The sequence below is a fragment of the Tinamus guttatus genome, unplaced genomic scaffold (genome assembly GCF_059628265.1).
Source record: "Tinamus guttatus ecotype Peru unplaced genomic scaffold, ASM5962826v1 Tinamus_guttatus_pri_ptg000459l, whole genome shotgun sequence".
In the NCBI taxonomy this organism is placed as follows: Eukaryota; Metazoa; Chordata; class Aves; order Tinamiformes; family Tinamidae; genus Tinamus; species Tinamus guttatus.
The window spans coordinates 6,248,201-6,262,862 of record NW_028288993.1 but is presented as its reverse complement, the minus strand read 5'-3'; the positions used below and the strand labels follow the sequence as shown (position 1 = coordinate 6,262,862).

At 38.9% G+C, this 14,662-nt stretch overlaps 1 protein-coding gene across 1 annotated transcript; it reads left to right on the top strand.

Moving 5' to 3' along the window:
- The first annotated feature begins 486 nt into the window (after positions 1-486).
- On the top strand, positions 487-14,457 carry ANKLE2 (ankyrin repeat and LEM domain containing 2). The gene is made up of 13 exons (XM_088532429.1): positions 487-709; positions 4,606-5,094; positions 5,895-6,086; positions 6,360-6,553; positions 7,182-7,370; positions 7,637-7,759; positions 8,146-8,212; positions 8,917-9,098; positions 10,642-10,748; positions 11,642-11,835; positions 12,058-12,778; positions 13,178-13,309; positions 13,845-14,457. Exons 1-13 carry the CDS (start codon positions 502-504, stop codon positions 14,080-14,082), a joined length of 3,036 nt encoding a protein of 1,011 aa, XP_088388555.1. The 5' UTR covers positions 487-501; the 3' UTR covers positions 14,083-14,457.
- Positions 14,458-14,662: the final 205 nt, after the last annotated feature.

The following is a 14,662-nucleotide window of genomic DNA, read 5'->3' as shown; positions in this document are numbered from 1 at the left end:
CTGATTTTAATTAAGCACAATGATGAAGAGAAGAAGGATGGCATCTCTTTTTTGTTTTCAACAGTCTAGAAACTATAGAAACCATTAGCACTTGTCACCTTCTTAAAGGCTCATTTAAAGGACGAGGGGGCTTTGCTCGTACCCCGGCATGTTGCAGGCACCCGGACAGGACCATCACAGCCCCCTAACACCGTTTCGCTCCCTTTCCATCCGCCTTTTATCCCCCGCCCCGCGCCGCGCTGAGGCTAGGGGCCCGCCCCAAGATGGCCGCCCTCCCGGCAGCCCCTGCGCCGCGGCCGTTGGAGCCGGGCGGCGGCTCGGCTACGTCGGCGGGGGGCCCGGGGGGGGCCCGGTTGCTGGGCAACCGGGTGCCATTTCTGTCGGGCGGGCGGGCGGGGCGGGGCTGCGGAGGCGACGGAAGCCGGGAGGCCGCTGAGGTACCGTCCCCGCAGGGCGGCCGGGCGGGGAGCGGCGGCGGCGCGGGGCGGGCGGGCGCCGGGCATGGAGCGCTGGGCCGGGGCCGCCGCGGGCTGGAGCTCCCTGTGGGGAGGCGGCGGCGGCCGCTGGCCGGTCTGGGAGCTCGTGGCCGCCTTCGCGGTCATCGGCGCCGTGGGCTGGTTGCTGCGGCTGCTGGCGTGGAGGCCGGGCGGCCGCGGGGCGCCGGCGCCGCCCTCGCCCGGGAGCCGCCGCTGCAGCGGGAGCCGCCCAGGTGAGAGACGCGGGGCGCGGGGGGGCTGCGGGAGGCCCGGCCCGGTTCGACCCGGCCCGACCCGAGCCGACCCGACCCGGTTCGGCGGCCGCGGGGCCTCCCGCGCGCGTCGGGGCCGGCGGCTCCGCCCTTGAGCGCGGCCCTGCGCGCCCTGGCGCCGCTCCCACGCGAGCCTTCCCCGCTCCACAGGGTGCCCTCCTTGTTCCTTCCCCAAAGTCTTCCTTTCCTGCCTTCTCTTTCTTTCATGTTTTATTGTTTTTCAATCCTGGCTTTTTTTTTTCAGGCACGTTTGGGCTATTTCTGCCGCGTATCAGCGTGTTCGTAACTCTCTTAATTTGGCAACAGGCCAGGCAGGCAGAAATGTCTAAAATAACCTATTCCCCTTCGCTTCCCAAGGCATAGCCGCAATTATTCTGCCATGTGCTTTCCCAGCAACTTCCCTTCCGATTGACATGTAGCCAAAGGCAGGATATGTCTTGCATTTAATTCTTACCCCGTCACTGTCCCTTTGAAAGTATTTTTTTGTTGTATTTTAAAATCTATATTAATAGGAAGATGTAATGAAGAATGGGATACAATACTAGTACTATCCTTAAATGTTGATCAGTTATTCTGTCATGGTGCTACTAGTCGTAGGTTCTTTTGAAACTCTTTTGCTGTTTCATACTGATGCAGACAGACACAGGGAAATACATTTTGTATGCATTCTCCCAAATTTTGTTTCATTTGGGAAAAACCTCAAATATGCAGCTGTTGTTAAGGGTTCAGTAGTTAATCATATTTGTAAAGTCACTAAGATAATGTGCAAGACCCTGCGCACTAAATTAAAGAAGGTAACTACTCTGGTGAAGATTGTGTTCTGGATTATGTGAAATTTATTGAATAGGGCAATAAACTATGCCTGCAGTCATATAGACATTTTATTTTCCATGGTAAGCTTACTGTACAAAACTCTTTGTGTTAATAGTAGATCATAAATCTCAGGGAATTACTGTTATTCTGCTTTGTTGTTTCATTCTTCGATTTAATTGTAGAGAAATGGTAATAAACACAAGAAATGCATATTCTTTTCATTACAAAGATTGTGCATGTGCCTGCACACTGTACATACATGAGTTGTATATGTGTCTGCTTTTAGACAGCATTCCCAATGATTGCACTGCTTTCCAAGCCTAAAAAATAAGGATATTTCCTCATTTAATTCTTCAAGGTGTTATATTATGTTTACCCTTTTAAAGTATTTTCTTGGACTGTTTCTGTAATAAACTTTCTGACTGCTGTTTCATCTTTTTTTTTCAGTTACATTATACAGTCCCAAAAAGAAAAACAATTGAATGGCAGGCTTTAATCGTGGCATCATTTTTATCATTTGATTAAAGATAATTGCATCAAATGTTATCAAAAACATTTTAAGGAATTAACAACTGAAATCAAGTGAGAAGATCTTTCACTTCTGTCCTTGCACATCTGCTGTCTTTGTGTGACTGTGTCCAATAACCTTAGCAGTGAGGTTGCCCTGCACGTTAAGGAATCATAAGGGACCTAGAGTACTTTGGGGATGTAGATCATCAGCTGTTGCTTTGCCTCAGATTGTTTTCTGAAGCTGAAGTGCTCCTGTTTGCCATAGCTTCATTATGGATCCTGTTAATATTTGTGAAATATCCTGGGACTGAAATATGTTCTGAAAGCACACAGTGTTCAAATCGGGCATTTACAAAAACAGCAAACAAACAAGCAAACAAAACCACCTCAGAATTCCATTACCTCAGGGAAAATTTGAAGCTCACAGGCAAGACCTGCCCAGTTGTTATAGTATTTAAAAATCTCTGAAGCTTGGAATTAACACTTTTTCTGTAAGATTTGTCTAGCATTAGAAATGTAGTAGTGCCGGTGAAATGTATAGATGCCAGTGAAAATTTTACATGGTTTTATTCACTTGCAAAAAGTTACAAAAATTTCCACTTTGTTTTTAGTGCACAGTTCTTCATTTCTCAACTTAATCTTTGGGTAATTCAAAAAGCCACAATTGTCAAGCATATTTCATAGTTGTATTTTGTGATGTTACTATTGACAATGCACATATAATTAAACTCCCTTTTTTTTCTACTAGAGCTACAATTCGATGATGAAGGTGTAATTTTAGAATTACTTCAGAGCTTCTGTGCTTTGACAAAATAAATGATCCTAGTAGGATCCAGTATTTAGAATATTGTGGCTCTGCTGTATTAGGGTACAGCCCTTCACAGCTTAAGCCTCGTATGAGTTTGCCAGATAAATGTCAAAGCACATCATGTTAAAGGCTATGAAGACCTTCATAGAATAGGGGAACTTAGAAATAAAAATAGGTTTTTTTCCCACTGTCATGTGCACAGCTGATAGTTTAAGATTTATTTTAAGATTGCAGATCTTAGTAAGTCATATGTCAGAGATTTCTTTTTTTGTAATGTAGTAAGATTTTATAGTGATGCAATTCTGAAAAACAGCCTGATTTTAGAAAATAGAAGTGACTTCATGTGGAAAAACTGCCATTGAGTGTTCAGGCTGAAATCTGAAAACCCCGCTGGTTTTCAAAGTGTTTTGAAAACTGAATGATTGAACAATAGAAAGTAGTGTAGTGTAAGAGGAGGAAAAGAAAACAAAATCCTTTGCATGAAATAAGAGCAGGGAATAGTCCTAACTAGGTTCCTGATCTTTGCTTTAGTGCTGAGATACAGTCTTTCAAATGACATTTTAACTTCTTTATTTTTTTTATGGAGCAGTGACTTGTCCAAATAGGTATTAAAATGCCATAAACTCCAATCCAAACCAGTGAAAATGAAAATAAAGCTAGATGGTACAGGAAAGGCCAATTCAGAAGAGTACCTGTAACTTAAGGAGGGAGTGAAATCAAGCTGAAGGAGCGGGACAGCATAATCATTTCTGTCATAAAGTCGTGGTTTCTGGATAGTGTACAGCAGGAAGGAGTCATAGCCCTTATGGCTGTATGCAGTGTCTGCTGAAATAATCCTAAAGCACCTCATGTTATTGAGCTCCCTATATCCTCTATTTTAAGTATAGTTGTTTTTCAGATTCATAGATTTTTCACAAGGAAATTGTGTTGGCAGCGTGTTGTTTTCCGTACCTGTTGGTTGGCCATACGGAAGTGTGTGGATTATATGGAAGAAAGTGAGAAAGGGACTTGTAGTGTACTAGAGAGGCGGTTTTCATTTGGAAATAAATAAATAAATGAATTCTTCCCACTCCTCGTTGCTGGGAAGAGGGGAATCTGAAAAGTTCAGCTGTTCTTGTCATTTGGCTGTTTGCCCACGAAACAAGGACTGGGAAACGGCCTGTTGTGCAAATAGCTCCAGCCTTGAATCGTTGCCAGAGATAGACTCGCCTGGTTGCTGCATCGTACCCTTGCATCATACATTTTCTCAGCTAGAAATTGTTATTGAAATGTTAGAAACACTGCTGTGCCTTTAGCTTAGGGACTGCCTAACAAGAGCGTATTTCTGAGGCTTTTTATCCATCATGTTTGCATGCCGTTACATAGTCTGCTCCCTTCTTGACAGGAATCAAATCTCGTCTCAGCCTATCGTGAATTTTCACACATAAATGTTCTGAATTGTTATTCACTTCATAAGTCTTAATGAAATTTAAGAAGAAAAATGTAAACTTCAAGTATTCTCTCAAGTAGTGAGGAGAGAAGAGGAAATGTACTCTGATAGCTTTAAAATGTTTTAATGTGCTAACTGGAAATATTTTGTCTTCTGTGCATTTGCGTGAATCTCTTCAGATTCAGAATAATTCTTACAGCATGCCTTTTCTTACTTTTGATACGGCATTTAAATAGTAGGGAAAAAAAGTGTCCTCCTTTGCAGTTTTAGCTCACTTCTTTCCCCCTTCTTTCGTAGGTGAAATCACAATGGATTTGATATTATCCCGCTTGAAGCAACTCACCGCTGATGAGCTTAGAGAAGAAATTGTAAAAACGGGACTGAAGTGTGGACCCGTTACCTCAACCACTAGGTCTATTTTTGAAAAAAAATTGGCTCGAGCTTTGTTGGAACAGCAAGGAGCATTGGAGGAGAAAGGATCTAGTCTTTCAGAGGAGGCTGCTGGAAACATCCCTTCTGATAGCAGCCAGACAGAGACACGAAAGGCTTTGAAAACCTCAGCAATGAATCACAACCATCATGGAAATGCTGCTGAGGAGGTAGACTTCGGGTACTGTGTAGGTCTGAACCCTCCAGAAGAAGATGCTGTGATTCACAGGAACGGTTCAGCTTCAGTTTGTGGAGCAGCGCACGTTGATTCACAAATCAGTGCTCAGACCCCTTCCAGAGATCCCCCACTATACTATGGTGTTTGTCCAGTCTATGATGACATATTGGCAAGAAATGGTAAATAACATCTGCGTATTTCTGAGGCGCTCAAATCCAATGTGTGTTTTCATATGATATAGCTTGAAGAAATCCTTCCTCAGCAGTGCTTTCCATAGTATCTAGTTACATAGCACTGTGAATCCCAGAATGGTGAAGTAGTGAAGGCAGGTGGACACCACCTAAGCTTTTGCTTACAGAATATGATTGAAGATGTCTTCAGGCTATTAAAATTACCATGATCCTTTTTTTTTCTATATTACTTTGCATTTAATGCCAAATGATATCTAGAGGCATGGATTATTCTTTGCATTTTATTGATAATCACTGCGATACAGAACCACTAAATCGCTCATAGCAGTAGCACGTAAGACATTGTGTATTCTGAGACAGTTGCAAGTATTCTTTTTCACAAGAAGCATTTTTTATATAGAAAAGCCTTAATGACAGTGGATTGTCTATAATAGTTTATCTTTCTGTGCAAAAGAACACAGAAAGTAATCCAGGCTGAATAAGCTCTAAATTCCTTTTTCAGTCTAGGTATGAAATAATCACTTGGTTGATTTGTTTTTTAAACAGTTATTCATATATTGAGCAGTATGTATGGCAAAGCACTGATATCAATTTCTTTTCCATCTAACCTGATGTTAGGTAAAATTTATATAATTATTCAGTTTTCTAAAAATAAGATTTTAAAGGATTGCTGATGACTGTGCCACATTTGGTAGGCTAGAAGGATAGTTTGAGAATTCTGTAACCGGTTTCTGTGGACAAGTGTGATGTAACTGAAATAATTTAGTTTTGCTTGTACTTTCTTTCAGAGAGAGTACATGTTTATGAAGATAAAAAGGAAGCTCTCCAAGCTGTTAAGATGATTAAAGGCTCCCGATTCAAAGCTTTTTCAAACAGAGAAGATGCTGAGAAATTTGCTAAAGGAATCTGCGATTACTTTCCATCTCCGAGCAAGTCCTCTTTATGTCTATCTCCAGTGAAGATGGGATCATTTAACAGAGGTGAGGGCGTTCATCTGTATATGATAGTTTTGTGTGTAACCAGATTGATAATTAAAAAGTTTATCAGTCCATATTGAAGCCTGAGGTGACAGCACAAGTAATATTCTCCCTGCAATTACTAACTCCTGATGTTTATTGTATGTTACTTATACTGATATTAAGTGATAAGCTGCTAAAATGTTTTAGAATACAAGCTTATTTTGATGATCTATATATTAATGTAGTGATCACTGTAAAAAATGTATTAGGAACATGATAACTGTGTTTTCATAGATGGCTTGTGCTCCCCTGAGACTGAAACTGCTAATAAGGAAAGGGCCAACAGTTACAAGAGTCCACGTACTCAAGATCTTACTGCTAAACTTCGGAAAGCTGTTGAAAAAGGAGATATAGCAACATTTTCAGAACTTATCTGGAGTAACCCTCGCTATCTGATTGGATCTGGAGACAATCCAACAGTTGTTCACGTAAGAAAGCTATCCTAGACATTTCCAAGAGAGAGAGAATAACCCTTTTTCCCCACTGCTGCAAAATCATCTTCCAGAAAAGTCAGGGTAGAGCAATTGCTGTGTGCAGCTGAGGCCATAGCTCTTACAACCAGTCCTCTTTTGGACTGGTTCAAAGTGAGAATATATATCTGGTGTAATTTGAGATTTGTTAAGACTTTAAGTTGATCTTTTTTTAATTTACCGTAACATTTCTTGTGTACTCAATCAAATTCAATCAAATTTGAAAATAATGTCCAGAATATGCAGTACTTTTCTCAGCTGTTCCCTCACCTACACAATTTTTATTTATTGTATTGTGACACACTGCTGCTTCCCTCGCATAGACCTGAAGATCATTAAAAAAAAAAAAAAACAAGTGTTGCCATGCTTAATACTTTATTTTCACTTGTTCTTTGATAGGACATGTGTGTATTACGATAACATTTCCTGTAAGAATCGGTTTGTAAGAAAATATTAAGAAACAAAGACCTAAATATATAACTGAGTCTGGGAACCATTACAGCTTCACACTTAAATCAGTTAAGCATATGGGGGTAAGCAAGCTGTTCAGATTTCATTTCATTCCAAAATTTGTCTTTTTTTTCAGGAGGGGTGTAGGTACAACGTCATGCATGTTGCTGCCAAGGAGAATCAACCTGCTATCTGCCAGTTATTACTAGACACTTTGGAGAATCCCGAGTTTATGCGGCTCATGTATCCAGATGACAATGATACAATGTTGAAGAAGCGCATCCGATATATTGTTGACCTTTACCTTAATACACCGGATAAAATAGTAAGATTTGAATGTTTCCCTATTTCTTTTTATTGTGGAAACAACTGGAGGGTGTTAAGGGAGTATAAGGGGAATAGAGAGAGAGGAAGAGGGTTCAAAATGTGTTTGCGTTTTATTAGTAATCATTATTCTATAGTAGAGAAAGACTTACCAAGAGTACTTTTAGTTAGTCATAAAATTTATTTTTTTCTATAGTCTCAAAACATGTGGGATTGACTTTTATCATTTTTCTGTATACATGTGAATTTGCCTTTTCCCCATTGCAGGGATTTGATACTCCATTGCATTTTGCCTGCAAGTTTGGGAATTTGGATGTTGTTAATGTGCTTACCTCACATCCAACTATTGTAAAAAATCCAAGAAATAAGTATGATCAAACTCCGGCACAGGTAAGTCTCCCCGTGTCCATGCTGAGAATAAAAATATCACATCTAGGCAGTTATTTCAGGTCCAAACAATCAATACTCTAAATAGAAGGCTTTGTAGTAAAATAGTAATGTCATTATTAGAGTGTAAATCCCTGTTAGCACTCAAAATATTTAGTATTGATTGTATCTGTGAGACAGTTCTAAATGTTCTGGTTTGCTGCCTTTTCTTACAGTCTGTTTTATGGATGTGGATGTATTTTAGCAGTATGTTTTACTATGAATTAAAATACAGCATTAGGTGGGTAGAGGCCAATAATATGAATATTACAAATGAACACAGTTTAATTGATTCATTTGAGATTGATGTCTTATGCTTCACTAACAAACAATTAAAATTACTTTAATAGGTGGTTTGTGAAAGAAGCAAGAATAAATCTGCAGAACTGAAAGAAAAGATAAGAGAGTATTTGCAAGGTCTGTACTGAGCGATTTGTACTATCTCGAGCACATAATAATTTGGCTCTCCGCTCTCCTCTGTTGTGTTTGCTTTCTGCAGCATTCCTTTTTGTAAGTGATATTGCTGTACAATGTGCTAAGAACCAAAGAGAAACACTAAAACTGAAAAGCATCAGAAAGCCTTCTGTGTCTTTTAAGTTTTATGGACAATATTCATATAGATCAGAAGTTTATCCCGTCAGCTCTGTAAAGTGGGCATAGTTCTCATTTTATTTAGTGAGTGTGAAGACAAAAGATTAATTTAAAGGCAAATAAAAGACTTTTACAGTACTAGAGATTTATTTGTCATGTTAGGGAATCTTCTAGTTTGTTTTACGTAGAGGTTTTCACTGTTTATCCCATGTGGATTTAGGCATTCGTGAAAGGATTTTTTTTAATTTGTTGGTGATCCTTAGGAAAGGAATATACACACCAATCAAGGTATTTTTGTGTTTGAGAGAAAGGGAACTGGAACAAAGGTACAATTTGGGAGCTGTTAGCATATAAATTTATAAGCAGTTAGAATGTATTGAAACAGTGAGTTTGAATTAGAAGTAATTTTACTAATGAAATAAAGTGGATGTTTAAATATACAGATCTCTGGATGTTTACATCCAAGGAAGAGGCAACAGGTTAGTGAAACAAAATCTTTTTAAGAAAGCTTTTTTTCTATTTAATCTCAGGTCGATACTATGTACCGCTCTTGAGAGCCGATGACAATTCCTCAGCTCCTGTAATTGGTGCACCATGGTCGCCCGATCAGACGGACGGTAGCCCCCAAACATCTTTACCCATGTACCATGGCAGCCCCAAAGATCCAGTGCTGTCAATAAGAGCTTTTGCAGGCCCTATGAGCCCCTCCAAGGTAAGAGTATAGTGCAAAGGTCTTCTGACTCTAATGCCTTTTTTTCGTTTTTTTTTTTTTTTTTTTTTTAATGACAAACATTAGAACATCTACCCATCATTCAGTGTCTTGTGGAACTTGTTACTTTAATAGACAATAGTTACATTTTCCAGTGTTGTCTCTTCTGTTCTTGGACTGGAGAGATTTTCTTCCATATAGTAGGAAAACACAGATAATTTTGAAACCCTTTTATTGCCGAAAACATAGAATTAACCGAAATAGATAGGGAAAAGTGGAAAGGTTCCAAAAATAAAGCTCTCTCTCTTTTTTTTTTTTTCTATTGGAAATTCATTTTGGTCACAGGGCATTGTTGACGAGTCTAGTATTGTCTTTACGAATAATTGCTCTAACTTTCTTATCTGAATCCAAACTAACAGGTGTAGGTATAAATTGGTTAAAAAAATGATTAACTTATCCTGTTTCTAGAAATGAAAATGAGATGTTTGAAGTAGTTTATTACCTCTTCTTGTTGAAACACAAGTAAATGTTCTGAAATGGAAAAGCTGATGGGTAAATAATAGGCACTGGATAGTTTTGAAAGAGAAGTGATTGCATAGTAGAAAAAAAAGAAAATGTTCAGGAGGAGTATTTAGAGATCAATTAAATATAAATTTATAGGCATTTCTTTGTCTCATTTGTTTAATCGGAACATCCTGGAAATACAACAATTTTAGAAATATTAAGTAAAGATGACAATACTTTCTATCATGTGATGCTTGAACTCCTACAGTGCTGAACTGTATTAAAATGCTTAATATTTTTTTTCTTCTAAATATACTGTTTGGTCAATTTTCTGCATACCTGACAGAACTGTAAGTGTATTATATACTCTGAACAACTTTTATCTAGGGTATAAATAATGCATTGCCTTGGTTGCTGACAGCATTTTAAATTTTAATGTTTGAATGTAGTTCTTTTATCATTGATTTTTGTCATGGAAAGGCATAAAGTTGGTGAGTTTACAAGAATCCATTCTTTAGGCATTCTAAATCATACTTCAGAATAAATGAAAAGAATATATTGTAATAATTGGAACAAGTCTATGGAATTAACAATATACATATAAAATTATCAGCTTTTCATCTGAGAAAGCAGTTAGCAGGAGAGCATTTGTCATTCGGTAAAATTGTAAGGTTGTAAAACATACCTGTTTTCTGCTGCACATAAATTAAAACCGGTCTGACTTGCTATCTAATGAGATTACGTGAAGGTGATTATACATTTTGGTAGTAACTCTGATGTGCAGTTGTGACATCAACGTGCAGTAATAAACCAGCAAGTTTACTGGGAGGGAAACTTCATGTCCAAAATGAGACTCTTCAAAACTAGCGTTGAGCAATACCTGTGGGAGAGCTTGAGTTGTTTACATAGAGGCAGAGAGCAGCTAAATATCTTCTAGACATATAGGCAGAGAATTTGAGACAGTGCGAATTTAATTTCATATTGTAGTGGGGAAAAGGGTATTGGTTTTTTTCTTTTTGCTCAATTCTTTTATCTTTTAAAGGCTGAAGAATTCCGCAGGCTTTGGAAGACTCCACCTCGAGAGAGAGCTGGCTTCTTTCACAATGTCAGGAAATCTGATCTGGAAAGAGGTGTTGAAAGAGTTGGAAGGTATCTAAAAAAAGTACCAGTTTAAAAAATTAGCAGTAGGGCAATTAAAAGAAAAAGCAAAACACTTGTACTGTTCACACAATTATTGCCTAGTGAACGATCTTTAAGTAGGGCAAAACTTGCTGTTATAAATACTTTATGAAGTATACTGTAGTGCTGGATCTTCACTATAATTGTGTGAATGTAAACACTTTAGCTAAAAAGCTGAGACCTGGCTAACAGCTTTGGAAATAAAGGATAAGATATTTTAATGGTTATTGATTCTCTATCCAGAAAGTTTTCTCAAACATTCACTTGCCTGATTTGGCAGAAGATCTACGATTATGTTTAGCCAATTTTCCCGTAAAATGAGAGACTGTTAAAAAGACAGCAGAATCAAAAGATTCTAATACAAATGTTCTGCTTTTTAAAAGAGTGTGTGTGTGTTACCATGTGTTTTAGCTGCTAAAATACTTTGTACCAGCGATGTATAGAAAAATGTTTGTTACAAGATGATTAGATTTCTTCCCTTAGAATAATCCCTCACCTCCTCTCCCCCTCCTCTCATTTCCACGTAAAAGAATTAAATGGAGTATTATTCATGCTATACCTCTGTCAGTAATGATTCATCTCTACTAGATGTCTAGATACAGTTAATGTATGACAGTGCTTATGAGTGCTAAATGTAAGAATAGTAGATAAAATCTGGAAGAGATTCCAGGAAAAGTAGCTGATACTATGTTTGCTAAGGATATGTACATCGCTTTTGCAAACTGCTGATTGTTAGAGAATTTGTGTTGCCTAGTTGCACGTTTATAGTCCTGTTAATAGCTGATAAAATGTGTTCAGAAAAGTTATTGTCAAACTAATATTTATGTCTTCACAAATGATTCGTTTTATTTTATTTATTGCAGGGAGTTAGCTCATGAACAGGGGTTCCCGTGGGTTGAATACTGGGAATTTCTGGGCTGTTTTGTTGATCTGTCTTCCCAGGAGGGGTTGCGAAAATTAGAAGAGTACCTGAGTCATCAGGAAATGAGCGAAAAGGCTCAGCAAGAAACAGGGGAAAATGAAACCTGCAACAGATACAAAACTCCACATCCTTCTGGTAAGAAAAAGGCAAATGTTACAAACAACAGGTTGTACCTGGGGAGAGAGGGAGGGGAAAAAGATTTGGTCCCCAAGGGAAATAGTGCTCACCTGTTGTGGCTGCTATTATTAATCTGTTATTCAAACAGACAGAATATAAATATTGGCAAATTAGCTAATAACAGTGGCTGTAGAAATAGAACAATTTTTTATGTGTTGCTCTTCTTGAAATTGTTCACAGGCAAGAGTAAGAAGTGCTGCAATTCTATTTCTGTTGGAGCATTTTTGGATGAGGACGATGATGACATGAGCTTAGAAGAAATCAAAAACAGACAGAATGCGGCACGTAATAACAGCCAACCTCTTGCATCTAAAGAACCTAGCATAGATGCTCTTGGGGACTCCGAGTGTGATATCTTGTCAATGGAGCGTGCAGTCAACATCATAGAAACGTCAGATCACCCCAGGCACTATGAAAAGGCAGTTTCTTCCAGCAGAAATGGGTTTTGTAATCCTGTGGCCAGTGAAAGGATAATTAGTGACAGAAAGCATTTGCGTGATGGAGAAGAATGCCTGGTGTCCCATGTCTGCAATTTAATGCCAAAATTTGAAAGACTGTCATTCCGAGAGCAAGAGGTAGCAGGAGAATCGAGTAAAATCACTGAAAAAAGTGGGAATGTGGGAATTCTGGCTGAAGGAACAAGTCAGGTGAGAACATCCAAGGACCAGCTGGATAAGACTTGCTTTGCAATTTCACTGGCCAACCCTGCTGAGCCAAGTGTTACGGGTAGACCTGGAGAGACCAAGTTAAGGACAGAAAAAATACCTTCAGAAATGGAGAGATCTGTGGAATCTGGAATTCAGACTAATGAGGCACGAAAATGTCAAGAATCTTCTTCCCAGAAATTTCTTTTGAAGACGTCACCCACAAATGAGAATTCTAAGAAGTTATTTCTCCTTGGGTATGAGCCGTCTTTTTTAACATATATTTTTTCCCTTGGTTTGTACATGCAAACTTCTTGTTTCAAATTAGTCTCAAACAGTTAACTTTGCTATTTTTTTTTCAGTCTGTTGGGCTTCATTAGGAGCCTGATTTAGGTCTGTAAGATATTTAGTACATTCTTGGGATGTTCTCAGCTTAAATTTTCATGTATTCCCCATTTTCTTTTTCTCCTAAGAGATTACATGTAATTATGGACAGCTACCTATACCTGACCTGCTGCAAATAGTTCATAGATGAAGTATGATATTAAGCTTTGGAATTTTGTTTACTTATAACTAAAATATATATATATTTAGAATTGGAACATCTAATTGCCCGGATCTCATCTAGTTCTCATCTAGTTCTCTTTATGTTCTAGGGAGCAGCCATCAAAGCTGGATAGTGATGTCTTAGCAGCTATAGAAGCAGCAGAGATTGATCCACAGAAGTACCCTGTTATTTGCAAGTGGAAACATGCAGTGGAGTCCTACTCTTCATCTGACAGGCAAAGGTATTTCTACAATTCAGTCAAAAGAGTTGAATTAACAATGTTTTCAGTACATCAGCTTGAATGGACAGAATTTTAGGTCTTGTTGCTCACAAAAATCTTGTCTGTATTAACTGCAAGGCTGTTCCAGTGATTAATCACCAGAGCCTTTATGCTGATGCTAATATGGAAAGGTGCTGTGGTCAAAATCCCATAGTGCAATCCCAAATAGATTCTGTATATCTATACAGGCTATTCAAACAGAAAACAAATGTTTCAAGAGCACATGTGTTCTCCAGTTGGTAAAAGTCTAAAATTGTCCAAACTCTGCTTTACGAGCACACTTTTCTTAATGGTCATTTTGGAGCAAATGACATCTTAGCCAAGGAACATGTTTCCACGTAATATATTGTGTTGACTGTCACTTTCTCTTCTCAAGTCTCTCTCTGATCATGTTTGACTTCTCTTTGCTTATTTCTGCGTCTACAAGAGATACCGAGTAAATCTATTGTTTTCCTTATTGTAATTTTGAAAAATGGAAAATGACTTTCTCTTTCAGTTGGCCAAGTCCAGCTCTGAGGGGAAGATTCAAGTCCCAAACCGTTGCTGCTGGCCCTCCAAATGCCTCTGTGTATTCTAGTCCAGGAAGAAATAGTCCAGTGCTGGGCAGTCCAGGAAAATACAGCCATGCAGCCGCCTTGTCTCCAGACCTGGGGAGTCCTGGACGCTACAGCCCAGCTTGCGTCAACCACGCGCTCTTAAAACTGCGTTACTTTTCAGAGCCTCCTGCCCACTAAAATATGTTTCATCTTCTCGGGACTTCAATTATATTTTCTTTGTTAGAGTGGAGGGGAAAAAAATTACAATGTTACTGAAGTGACATGATGTTTGTATTTGGCTATTTATTTTTCCTCAATTGAGGACAAATATATGTTAAAGAATTTGAATATATGTCTCTATGCCATATACGAGATATAGATTACTGGTGATTTGCAAGAAGTCAGTGACAGTCAGTGCAGTTGTCCAGTAGCTATGAATTAATTAACCCTTGTTACCAGTAGAGCAGCGAGCTGAACCTTTCCTTAGAGGTTAGTGGTATTTTACTATCACCAAGTGTAATGATCACAATGAATCCATTAGCCCTCAGCTGCATTTCTTTGCTTGGATCCTCTGGATGGAGCACGTCATCAGTAAATAGCAATCTGATTAAAGGAAATAAATAGCAAGCAGCAAAATGTTCCTCCACTTGCAGGGGGAAGTGCTCAAATTGAAAAGTCTGAAACAAAACCAGGGTGACAACAACTTTCCAGCCCTGAATATGAATGTGGAACCATCTGCATAATCGGAAATTATGTTTATAGCCAGCGATTTGTAGAC

What these genes read in the sequence shown, in the direction of transcription:
- ANKLE2 (XM_088532429.1), top strand. Translation starts at nt 502, where the DNA reads ATGGAGCGCTGGGCCGGGGCCGCCGCGGGCTGGAGCTCCCTGTGGGGA. An exon ending in ATGATCAAACTCCGGCACAG is followed by an intron (nt 7,760 to 8,145) that starts GTAAGTCTCCCC and finishes TTACTTTAATAG; the next exon opens with GTGGTTTGTGAAAGAAGCAA. An exon ending in GCCCTATGAGCCCCTCCAAG is followed by an intron (nt 9,099 to 10,641) that starts GTAAGAGTATAG and finishes TATCTTTTAAAG; the next exon opens with GCTGAAGAATTCCGCAGGCT.